We start from the raw sequence: 12404 nt of genomic DNA, 5'->3' as shown, positions 1-12404 counted from the left end.
AAGGAGTCTGGTATTGTTTGCGAAGAAGAAATAGAAGTTTGAGAAACTTGAATAACTACTGTTGAATGAAAGAAATTAGACAATAGTCATCATTATTATTCATTCATTCATTCAGTCAGTCAGTCAGTTGTTCAATTAATGTTTGGGTCTTTTTAGGCAGAAAATATAGCCGTTATAACAACTGAGTAAACTGCGAGCATTTGATTATCTGAAATGGGAAACTAAGACCATTGATCCATTTGGTGTAGGGTAAAACTAGAAGGTTGAGTGAATTTTTCTGCAGAGTTTACCAACTGTATAGCTAAGTCAGCCTGTGTATTGTGGAGGCCCCTGCTGTGTTCATACTGTGGAGTGTAATGTTAAAAAAGGGAAGAGAACCAAGAATACTTAAAAGACATCCATTTAAGAAATGATCAAGTAGGGATATTTAACAGTAAATCAGTGAAGACTGAAGGACCCTGAAAGAAACTGAAAATTTAGATGAGACTATATGATGTTGGCTCAAGAATATAGACAGTTTGGTCTATGGAAAACGAACTTCAGAAACTAACTCATACATGTAGATTAACATTTGATTTATAATTTAATTTATGACAGTGCTTACATTGCAGAGCAACGAGGAAAGGGTAATCTTTTCAGTAACTTGGGCTAGGTCATAGTTTATTCACTTCAGCAAAAAAGTGAGTCTTGGCTCCAACCTCAAACTGTATAAAAGCCAGTATTTTCAAGTGATCACACCATCGTGATTATCTTGGTCATGAAGATATTTTTGTACAGTTCTTCTGTGTATTCTTGTCATCTCTTCTTAATATCTTCTGCTTCTGTTAGGTCCATACCATTTCTGTCCTTTATCGAGCCCATCTTTGGATGAAATGTTCCTTTGGTATCTCTGACTTTCTTGAAGAGATCGCTAGTCTTTCCCATTCTGTTGTTTTCCTCTATTTCTTTGCATTGATCGCTGAAGAATGCTTTCTTACCTCTTCTTGCTATTCTTTGGAACTCTGCATTCAGATGTTTATCTCTTTCCTTTTCTCCTTTGCTTTTCGCTTCTCTTCTTTTCACAGCTATTTGTAAGGCCTCCCCAGACAGCCATTTTGCTTTTTTGCATTTCTTTTCCACGGGGATGGTCTTGATCCCTGTCTCCTGTACAACGTCACGAACCTCATTCCATAGTTCATCAGGCACTCTTATCTATCAGATCTAGGCCCTTAAATCTATTTCTCACTTCCACTGTATAATCATAAGGGATTTGATTTAGGTCATACCAGAATGGTCTGGTGGTTTTCCCTACTTTCTTCAGTTTAAGTCTGAATTTGGCAATAAGGAGTTCATGGTCTGAGCCACAGTCAGCTCCTGGTCTTGGTTTTGCTGACTGTTACAGAGCTTCTCCATCTTTGGCTGCAAAGCATATAATCAATCTGATTTCGGTGTTGTTGGAAGAGGGTGTTTGTTATGACCAGTGCATTTTCTTGGCAAAGCTCTATTAGTCTTTGCCCTGCTTTATTCCATATTCCAAGGCCAAATTTGCCTGTTACTCCAGGTGTTTCTTGACTTTCTACTTTCGCATTCCAGTCCCCTATAATGAAAAGGACATCTTTTTTGGGTGTTAGTTCTAAAAGGTCTTGTAGGTCTTCATAGAACCATTCAACTTCAGCTTCTTCAGCGTTACTGGTTGGGGCATAGACTTGGATTACCGTGATATTGAATGGTTTGCCTTGGAAACGAACAGAGATCATTCTGTCGTTTTTGCGATTGCATCCAAGTACTGCATTTCAGACTCATTTTGACCATGATGGCTACTCCATTTCTTCTGAGGGATTCCTGCCCACAGTAGTAGATATAATGGTCATCTGAGTTAAATTCACCCATTCCAGTCCATTTCAGTTCGCTGATTCCTAGAATGTCGACATTAACTCTTGCCATCTCTTGTTTGACCACTTCCAATTTGCCTTGATTCACAGACCTGACATTCCAGGTTCCTATGCAATATTGCTCCTTACAGCATCGGACCTTACTTCTATCACCAGTCACATCCACAGCTGGGTATTGTTTTCGCTTTGGCTCCATCCCTTCATTCTTTCTGGAGTTATTTCTCCACTGATCTCCAGTAACATATTGGGCGCCTACTGACCTGGGGAGTTTCTCTTTTAGTATCCTATCATTTTGCCTTTTCATACTGTTCATGGGGTTCTCAAGGCAAGAAATATCAATAACCTCAGATATGCAGATGACACCACCCTTATGGCAGAAAGTGAAGAGGAACTAAAAAGCCTCTTGATGAAAGTGAAAGTGGAGAGTGAAAAAGTTGGCTTAAAGCTCAACATTCAGAAAACGAAGATCATGGCATCTGGTCCCATCACTTCATGGGAAATAGATGGGGAAACAGTGGAAACAGTGTCAGACTTTATTTTTCTGGGCTCCAAAATCACTGCAAATGGTGACTGCAGCCATGAAATTAAAAGACGCTTACTCCTTGGAAGGAAAGTTATGACCAACCTAGATAGCATATTCAAAAGCAGAGACATTACTTGGCCAACAAAGGTTCGTCTAGTCAAGGCTATGGTTTTTCCTGTGGTCATGTATGGATGTGAGAGTTGGACTGTGAAGAAAGCTAAGCGCCGAAGAGTTGATGCTTTTGAACTGTGGTGTTGGAGAATACTCCTGAGAGTCCCTTGGACTGCAAGGAGATCCAACCAGTCCATTCTGAAGGAGATCAGCCCTGGGATTTCTTTGGAAGGAATGATGCTAAAGCTGAAACTCCAGTACTTTGGCCACCTCATGCGAAGAGTTGACTCATTGGAAAAGACTCTGATGCTGGGAGGGATTGGGGGCAGGAGGAGAAGGGGCCGACAGAGGATGAGATGGCTGGATGGCATCACTAACTCGACGGACGTGAGTCTCAGTGAACTCCGGGAGTTGGTAATGGACAGGGAGGCCTGGCGTGCTGCAGTTCATGGGGTCGCAAAGAGTCAGACACGACTGAGCGACTGATCTGATCTGATCTGATGTATTAATACATTGTTCTTCTAGGCATAATGCTGTTGCACCCTTAACAGACTACAGTATAATGTAAGCATGACTTTTATATGCACTGGAAAACAAAAAAAATTTGGCCTTCTAAATTGCAGTATTCATTTTATTGTCGTGGCCTGGAACTGAACCCACATCTGCTGTGGGTGAAAATGAATAACTGCTGCTAGTACTGCAACAGCATGGATGAATCTTACAAGCATAATATTGAATAAAAGAAGCCAGACATAAGAGAATACACACTTTATTATCCTATCTGTATGAAGTTCAAAAACAAGCAAAACTGATTTATGGCCTTAACCATCAGAATAGTAGTTATTTTAGAGGGCCTGGACGTTGAGAAGGGCCCAAGTCGTCTTCTAGGGTGTAGGTAGTGTTCTGTTTCTTGATCTGGAAGGTGGTTACCTAGGTTTGTTCAGTTTGTGAAAATTCACGGTTTATGAACATTCCTCTAAATTATACTTTGATAATTCAGATATACTTCAAGTGTATGTCGATATTTATTAAAACAAAAGTTTCAATAACAGTTTCCAGGTTTTTATTTTTGGACATCTGTTACAATACATACATGCATACATACAGTAGGACATGTATGACTAGGATGGTGCACCTTGCCTTTTATTTTGGTTGTTGGTGCTATGGATTGTATGTGGGGCTCCAGATGGTCACTTAAGTCTGTTTTCTTTATGTATCTAAAGTGTGTTCTTTTTCTGGCAGTGGTTCCAGTTGTAGCCTGGCTGCTGGTCTCGAATCTCTGGGGCTTACCGATATCCGGACTTTGGTTCGACTCATGTGCTTGGCTGCAGCAGGGAGAGCAGGCCTCTCCACCAGTCCTTCTGCCGTGGCAAGCGCTTCAGAACGCTCACGAGGCGGGCACAGCAAGGCCAACAAGCCCATTTCCTGCCTGGCCTATCTGAGCACAGCAGTGGGATGTCTAGCATCAAACACTCCTAGTGCTGCAAAGCTCCTGGTGCAGTTATGTACACAGGTAGGGTAGTAGTTTTCAGTGCTTTTCTTATTGTATAGCTTTTTCCAACCAATTCTTAAAGAAACTTGTGAAGTAAAAAGCTTCTTTTCCAAAATTAAAAATTAAATGTATTTGTTCTGATTGCCTCTTCAGAACTTGATTTCTGCTGCCACAGGTGTAAATCTAACCACAGTTGACGATCCAATTCAGCGAAAGTTTCTACCTAGCTTTCTCCGAGGAATTGCTGAAGAGAATAAGCTTGTAACCTCCCCAAATTTTGTTGTAACTCAGGCTCTTGTGGCATTACTAGCAGACAAAGGGGCCAAACTGAGACCTAATTATGATAAGTCAGAAGTTGAAAAGAAAGGTAAGTTTCATATGATTTAAATATACAGTCTTTTAATCAATGTTTTTAAAAATGTTTCTTCATTGTTATATGTGATGAATTATATAACAACATATACCATAGAAGTGACAGATTCAGGAATTAGATCTGATAGAAAAGAGTGCCTGAAGAACTGTGATTGGAGGTTTGTGACATTGTACAGGAGACAGTACATCCCCAAAAAAAAGAAATGCAAAAAAGCAAAATGGTTGTCTGAGAAGGCCTTACAAATAGCTGAGAAAAGAAGAGAAGCAAAAGGCAAAGGAGAAAAGAAAAGATATACCCATCTGAATGCAGAGTTCCAACGAATAGCAAGGAGAGATAAGAAAGCCTTCCTCAGTAATCAATGCAAAGAAATAGAGGAAAACAATAGAATTGGAAAGACTAGTGATCTCTTCAAGAAAATTAGAGATACCAAGGGAACATTTCACGCAAAGATGGGAACAATAAAAGACAGAAATGGTATGGACCTGTCAGAAACAGAAGATGCTACGAAGAGGTGGAAAGAATACACAGAAGAACTATACAAAAAAGGTCTTCATGACGCAGATAACCTTGATGGTGTGATCACTCACCTAGAGCCAGACATCCTGGAATTCGAAGTCAAATGGGCCTTAGGAAGCACCACTATGACAAAGCTATGGAGGTGATGGAATTACAGTTGAGCTATTTCAAATCCTAAGAGATGATGCTGTGAAAGTGCTGCACTTAATATGCCAGCAAATTTGGAAAACTCAGCAGTGGCCGCAGAACTGGAAAAGATCAGTTTTCAGTCCAATCCCAAAGAATGGCCATGCCAAAGAATATTCAGACTACTGCACAGTTGCACTCATGTCACACACTAGCAAAGTAATGCTCAAAATTCTCCAAGCGAGGCTTCAACAGTACATGAACTGTGAACTTCCAGATGTTCAAGCTATATTTAGAAAAGCCAGTGATCAAATTGCCAGCATTCATTGGATCATAAAAAAAGCAAGAGAGTTCCAGAAAAACATCTGCTTTATTGACTATGCCAAAGCCTTTGACTGTGTGGATCACAATAAACTGTGGAAAATTCTTAAAAGAGATGAGAATACCAGACCACCTTACCTGCCACCTGTGAAACCTGTATGCAGATCAAGAAGCAGCAGTTAGAACTGAACATGGAACAACATACTGGTTCCAAATTGGGAAAGGAGTACGTCAAGGCTGTATATTGTCACCCTGCTTATTTAACTTATATGCAGAGTACATCATGTGAAATGCTGGGCTGGATGAAGCACAAGCTGGAATCAAGATTGATGGGAGAAATATTAATAACCTCAGATATGCAGATGATACCACACTTATGGAAGAAAGAGCCTAAAGAGCCTCTTGATGAAAGTGAAAGTGGAGAGTGAAAAAGCTGGCTTAAACGTCAAGATTCGAAAAATGAAGATCATGGCATCTGGTCACACCACTTCATGGTAAATAGATGGGAAAACAGTGGAAACAGTGACAGACTTTATTTTCTTGGGCTCCAAAATCACTGTAGATGGTGATTGCAGCCATGAAATTAAAAGATGCTTTCTCCTTGGAAGAAAAGCTATGACAAATCTAGACAGCATGTTAAAAAGTAGAGACGTTACTTTGCCAACAAAGGTCCATCTAGTCAAAGCTATGATTTTTTCATAAGTCATGTATGGATGTGAGTGTTGGACCATAAAGAAGGCTGAGCACTGAAGAATTGATGCTTTTGAACTGTGGCATTGGAGAAGACTCTTGAGAGTCCCTTGGAAAGCAAGGAGATCAAACCAGTCAATCGTAAAGGATATGAGTCCTGAATATTCATTGGAATGACTGATGCTGAAGCTGAAACTCCCAATACTTTGGCCACCTGATGCAAAGAGCTGTCTCACTAGAAAAGACCTTGCTATTGGGAAAGATTGAAGGCAGGAGAAGGGAACGACATAGGATGAGATGATTGGATGGCATCACTGACTCAATGGACGTGAGTTTGAGCAAGCTCTGGGAGATGAAGGACAGGGAAGCCTGGCGTGCTGCAGTCCATGGGGTTGCCAAGAGTTGGACATGACTGAGCACCTGAGCAATGTGTAGTTAAGTTAGATCATAAGAAAAGTGCCTGGATACGTTTTCATTGTGCATGGAAATAAATACTAGAAAATATACCAAATTTGTCTTTTTTAATTAGATTATTTTATTCGATTATGGTTTGAGTAACCATAGATAATAATCACGGTAGGTTTCTGTAATATAATTTATATAAAGTAATGCTGTTTTTCTCTTTGTCTTAAAACGATATACTTGAAGGGACTACTTAAATACACTATGTACCCTTCTCTTCACCATTTGGCCAAGAGAGATGGTCTTTTGGATCTATCAAGGCAGTCCCTTGATTGGCTATTAAGATCACTTTTGAGCAGCAGAAGCCAAACTCTTAAATTTTTAGGACATGCTTGCTCTGCCCTGGTCTTAAACTGATGTCTGCTGTATTCTCAGTCTATGTATCCTTAGAGCAAAGACTGTTGATTAATGTATATAAATGTATATTTGCAGTGAATCGGATTTATTATGGAATTTTATGTGAGATAAATGCTTTATAACTTGTATGCATATCTTAGTGAAATGACTACTTGAGAAAGTGCTAATTCTTAAAAGATGGGTTAACCCGTTTTTGTTTGTTCACCAGCACCAGCTCTCACCCGGGCATCATTTCATTGTTTTGTCTAAGCAGGTTTAACTGCCCAATTGTATGCCCATCCTCCCTGTGACCCTTCTGCTGCAGGCCCTCTGGAGCTGGCTAACGCCCTGGCAGCCTGCTGCCTCTCCTCGAGGCTGTCCTCGCAGCACAGGCAGTGGGCTGCTCAGCAGCTCGTGCGCACTCTTGCCGCACATGACCGCGACAACCAGACTGCTCCACAGACGCTTGCTGATATGGGAGGAGATCTCAGAAAATGCTCCTTTATCAAGTTGGAGGCGCATCAGAACAGAGTGTGTATTTTAAGCCCCAAGTGTGTTGATCACCTTATGTAAGATAAAATAGTTTCTGCTGTTCTCCAGGAGCTTAAAGTTTAGATCATGGGGTGTGTATATGTGTGTCTCTCTTTCTCTGTTTCTCTCTCTCTCTTACTCACGTACATGTGTGTGCTAAATTATCAGTATTTGCTAGTTACCGACTCTCCTTTCTCTACATGTGTATGTTGCATGCTGTATAATCTGATACAAATGGGAACATCAGATGGGGAATGAGAAGAAAACCAAAGGAATAACCTCACGAAAGATAAGAGCTTATATATGCAAGAGGAGAAGAAGTTGACCCTACTGTTTTAATCTAACCCACTAGGCCCCTGAGCAGTGACAAGGGAACTTTAGGAAATGAAGACTGACCTCTACTTTCCCAATTTAAAAATCATTTTTTAGTCTTATAATTTGTTTTATAGAACATATTGAATACTTCTATTTTGTTGGATTAAAAAACATTTTTTAATTAAACAAACATGTTTAATTAAGATTGTAACAAGTCTTAAGATAATTCAAATGAGTTTGGGCATAGTATTTTAAAGGTATATCTCATATAGGTGTATATTTACAAGCCAATTAGAAAGAATTAGACCATGCATACTGTTTTATAACATGGATACTTTTACAATTTCATGGTAGATTTAATTTTCATTTGATAGAACTCTTTCAAATTACAGAATCATTTGAGTTAAAACTTGCTCACATATTGCTGGACTTTTTATCTTTACTAGGTAATGACTTGTGTTTGGTGTAATAAAAAAGGACTGTTGGCTACAAGTGGCAATGATGGCACCATCCGGGTTTGGAATGTCACCAAGAAGCAGTATTCACTGCAACAGACCTGTGTGTTCAACAGATTGTGAGTAATGGCGTTAGCTCCCTTGGGTAACATTTAAAAATAGGAGAATCCTAAACATGCTTCATCTTGGTTGTGTTAGTATAATCAAATTGTCACTAAAGTTTTTTACAATTTTTTATTTCAGAACAGTTTCCAATGTGTTGTTTTGGTTTTTGCAAGATAGTATTTAATTAATTAATTAATTTTTGGCTGCACTGGGTCTTCATTGCTGGGCATGGGCTTTCTCTAGTTGTGGTGAGTAGCGGGTACACTCTAGTTGCAGTGCACGAGCTTCTCATTGGGTGACTTCTCTCGTTGCGGAGCACAGGCTCTAGGCACAGGGGCTTCAGTAGTTGCGTTGCACAAACTTAGTTGCCTCTCAGCATGTAGAATCTTCCCAGACCAGGGATCGAATCCCTGTCCCCTGCATTGGCAGATGGTCTCTCAACCACTGGACCACCAAGTCCTGCTAGATAGTAACTTAGAAGATAAAAATATTAACTGTCAATATCTGGACTTGCTCAGAATTAAATCAGGGTCTACTCTGCTAACATGTTCAATTCTACAAAACAATAGGCTTATTTTCCATCATTCTTCAAGGATTATTTAGGAATTAAGAGTAATGATATTTCTTCTATAGCACAGTGTAGTATTTTTTCTATTTTTATAGCTAAATATAAAACTTCCCTAGCTATTAGGCAAGCAAGAATCAGTGTGCCCTGAGCAATAATCATATGTATAAACCATGCAGAATCAGAATATCTTTGTTGACAAATTATGTAGTACATTAAATGATGAATTGTCTAAGTAATACTCTTTTGTAATTCTACAATTTTCACATTATGAGAAACACTAGCAATTATGTGATTGTCAAATATTACTGGCCAAGCTTTTGAAATGTAAGAATCTCTGTTTATGTACTACGGTCTATATAAAACCCTTATTTTAAGATTTAGGATTTAGTTTCCTTTTGGATGATGGATTAGAATTCCATACTTACCTGTTGTATTCTAGGGAAGGTGATGCTGAGGAAAGCCTAGGATCACCCAGTGATCCAAGTTTCTCACCTGTTTCCTGGAGTATCAGTGGCAAATACCTAGCTGGGGCTTTGGAAAAGATGGTGAATATCTGGCAAGTTAATGGTAAGAGGCACATAAATACTAGTAAACTACTGAAGGTACTCTTTCTCTTAGCCTTCTAAGTTCAAACATTGGCTTCCCTTCACCTTGAATCTCACAATCTGTTTACCAACTGTGGAAATCTATGCATAGTATGATTTAAATTAAAGAAATAGTGTTCATTTCCTGACTTTTATTTCTAAGAGTTTCAATTAACCTGGTAATTGTAAACTAAAAATTCCTTTATGTACCATTCAGCATTCAGCCTAGGATTAGAGAAGTAGCAATCACTACATTTCCAGCTATGTGTTCTTTTGAATCAGTTGAAATATTTCTGTTAATTTTGTCTCTTCCACAGGTACAAACTCTTGTTGATTTTTAATATATCTCTGGAAAATAAAAATTATTATTGTAATCTTTGGCTTACCAGTATTTTTGTTTGCTTTTGCTTAATTGAGAAATTGCTAGCCTTAACTATAGATGAATTTCATATGTTAATTTGGTTTTCAGTAATTATTAGGAAAATTAAGTGGCATTTGTATACTGACATTTCCTTTATTCTTTCTCGTATAAAAGCTATCTCTTTTTGCTATTAATAGTTACAGAAAAACTCGATTTGATAATCAAATGTAGTATATAAATGAAGGATCCAGCCTTGCAGTCTTATTCATTAGTAGGCTATTATGAAATTGGGAACTGCTTTGAGCGTGTTAAATAGTACTTCTTTTTGTTATTGCTCTTAAGAATTAAATGACAACTAGTTAACATTTTTTCCTTCTCTAGGAGGAAAAGGGTTAGTAGATATTCAGCCTCATTGGGTATCTGCTCTGGCTTGGCCAGAAGAGGGTCCATCTACAGCCTGGTCAGGAGAGTCTCCAGAATTGTTGTTGGTGGGACGGATGGATGGATCTCTAGGACTGATTGAAGTTGTTGATGTATCCACCATGCACCGTCGAGAACTGGAGCATTGCTATCGAAAGGATGGTAAATGATTAGACTTGTATCTGGTTGAGAAAGTGTTCCCTCTAATCAAATAGATATACTCTTTCAGCAAATGCTGAGTAAATAAAAAATTTTGGTTTTGTTTTCTAAATTGCCCAGTTGGTATTTCATTTTAGTTAGCTGCTAAGTTGAAAGATAGTTCTCTATCAACTCCTACCACACATTACTGCCAAAATAAGACCTAAATTACTATTTATCTTTTGTGTAAGTGTCTGAACACTTATAGTGCTCTTGAGGTCTCTCTACAAAGTTGAGAATGTCCAAGAGGAAAAAAGATAATAACCATTGATGGAGATGAAATTGTTAACAAATGTGTGAAATTAAGGAAATGAGGAAGGAGGAGGAGGAGAGGGATGTTCCTGATTTGAGAGTCATACTAGGAAGCCTTTCACTTATTTTCTCACTCTCTTCATTTTGGATGGCTCGGCATCATACTGAACAGTTCTGTTAGATGATTTGGGGGAGTAGGATATCTCACAGATCCTAGGCCCAGCTTCTGTGGTACTCTTTTAACAGAACAGAACAGGTTTTTTGGTTTGTTTTTTTTTGTTGTTGTTTTTTTTAGATTTTTAAAATAGATAATACCATCATATGGTTCAAAAATTTTAGTTTAAAAAGATACAGTGGGAAATTCCCTGGCAGTCCAGTGGTTAGGACTCTGTACTTCCACTGCAGGGGACACAGATTTGATCCCTGTTCAAGGAACTAAGATCCCACATGCCACAAGGCATGGCAAAAAAAGAAATAAAAAGGTTTACAATGCAAAGCCTTTCTCACATTTACTCAACTCCCATGTCCCCATTGTACTCCCACAGAAACTGTTTTTTACTTCTTTTGTAGCCTTCTGGTATTACATATACTAAAACAAATATGGATATAGATTGTTAGAATATAACATGTTTGATAGATTATGCAAACACACAGAATAGGCAATATTAAGCAAAAGAAAGGGTAGGTAATTTTTTACCTAAGAGTTGGATTATTTCACTTGTTAGTTTCATGGTAGATTCTGGTCCAAAAGGAGAGAGCCTAAAATGACTTAAAATCAGCAAGGGAATTCAATTTTTGTTTCTCTTTTTCAAAAACCACTTGAAAAGAATGAAAGATTAAAAATGAGATACTCCTTATCACTTACAAATAACACCTTTAAAGTGGGTTGCATGAAATCCCTGCTCTAAGCCTACATTTTGTCTAAATGCATTAAAGAGATGTTTGTAAACTTACTTCCAGTAGTTGTAGTGGTATATATTTGTTGCAAAGTCTATTTTAAAGTGAGACAATGACAAATAAGTCTCTCATTTTCTTTTTAAAATTTTTATTTTGTTTTTATCATGTTAGTGTCTGTAACTTGCATTGCTTGGTTCAGTGAAGACAGACCATTTGCAGTGGGATATTTTGATGGAAAATTGTTACTGGGAACAAAGGAACCACTTGAGAAAGGAGGCATTGTTCTAATTGATGCACATAAGGTAAAGCATCTTTACCAAATTATTACTTTTTCTTGTTTTATACTGTAGTATTGCTTGATACTAGTTTCTCAAAAAATGTTTTTTACCTCAGTCACTTGTGATTTAATATTCTGTTGTTATACAAAGTTTTTGGACCATGTATATAAATGGAGAAGTCTGTGTAAGAAAGCCGTTGAGGTAAGAGATAAAACCGCAACAGTGATATAGGATACCTTGGTCAGAGTACTTCCCAGTAATGCTAGAAATTCCATTTATGAAGAATGATTCCGTTACCTTAAACAGAAGTTACCAATTCAGAAGCTTATGGGGCCACTAGTTAAGTAACATAAATTCATGAAGCCAGTTGGAACGTTGGAACGTGTGAAGGAGGGTAAAATAGTCAGAGGAATAGAGCCTATTATACAGAGTGAAGTAAGTCAGAAAGAGAAAAACAAATATTGTGTACTAGCACATGTATATGGAATCTAGAAAGATGGTACTAATGAACTTACTTGCCAAGCGGTAGTGGAGACACTAGACATTGAGCACAGACTTATCGACACAGCTGGTGGGAGAGGAAGGAGAGGGTGGGATGGATGGAGAGAGTAATATGGAA

General features: G+C 38.3%; 1 protein-coding gene across 1 annotated transcript in view; it reads left to right on the top strand.

Annotated features, from left to right (window-relative positions):
- The window catches only part of HERC1 (HECT and RLD domain containing E3 ubiquitin protein ligase family member 1), a 212340-nt gene that overhangs the window by 163291 nt on the left and 36645 nt on the right, over positions 1 to 12404 (top strand). Inside the window, 7 exon segments of the mRNA XM_070378058.1 lie at positions 3748 to 4018; positions 4151 to 4364; positions 7147 to 7352; positions 8114 to 8241; positions 9235 to 9362; positions 10122 to 10322; positions 11679 to 11809. Coding sequence (XP_070234159.1) covers positions 3748 to 4018; positions 4151 to 4364; positions 7147 to 7352; positions 8114 to 8241; positions 9235 to 9362; positions 10122 to 10322; positions 11679 to 11809 — 1279 coding nt within the window.

The sequence above is a fragment of the Bos mutus genome, chromosome 10 (assembly GCF_027580195.1).
Source record: "Bos mutus isolate GX-2022 chromosome 10, NWIPB_WYAK_1.1, whole genome shotgun sequence".
In the NCBI taxonomy this organism is placed as follows: Eukaryota; Metazoa; Chordata; class Mammalia; order Artiodactyla; family Bovidae; genus Bos; species Bos mutus.
Note: the sequence above shows the minus strand (reverse complement) of the source record. Positions and strands in the feature narration are given on the sequence as shown.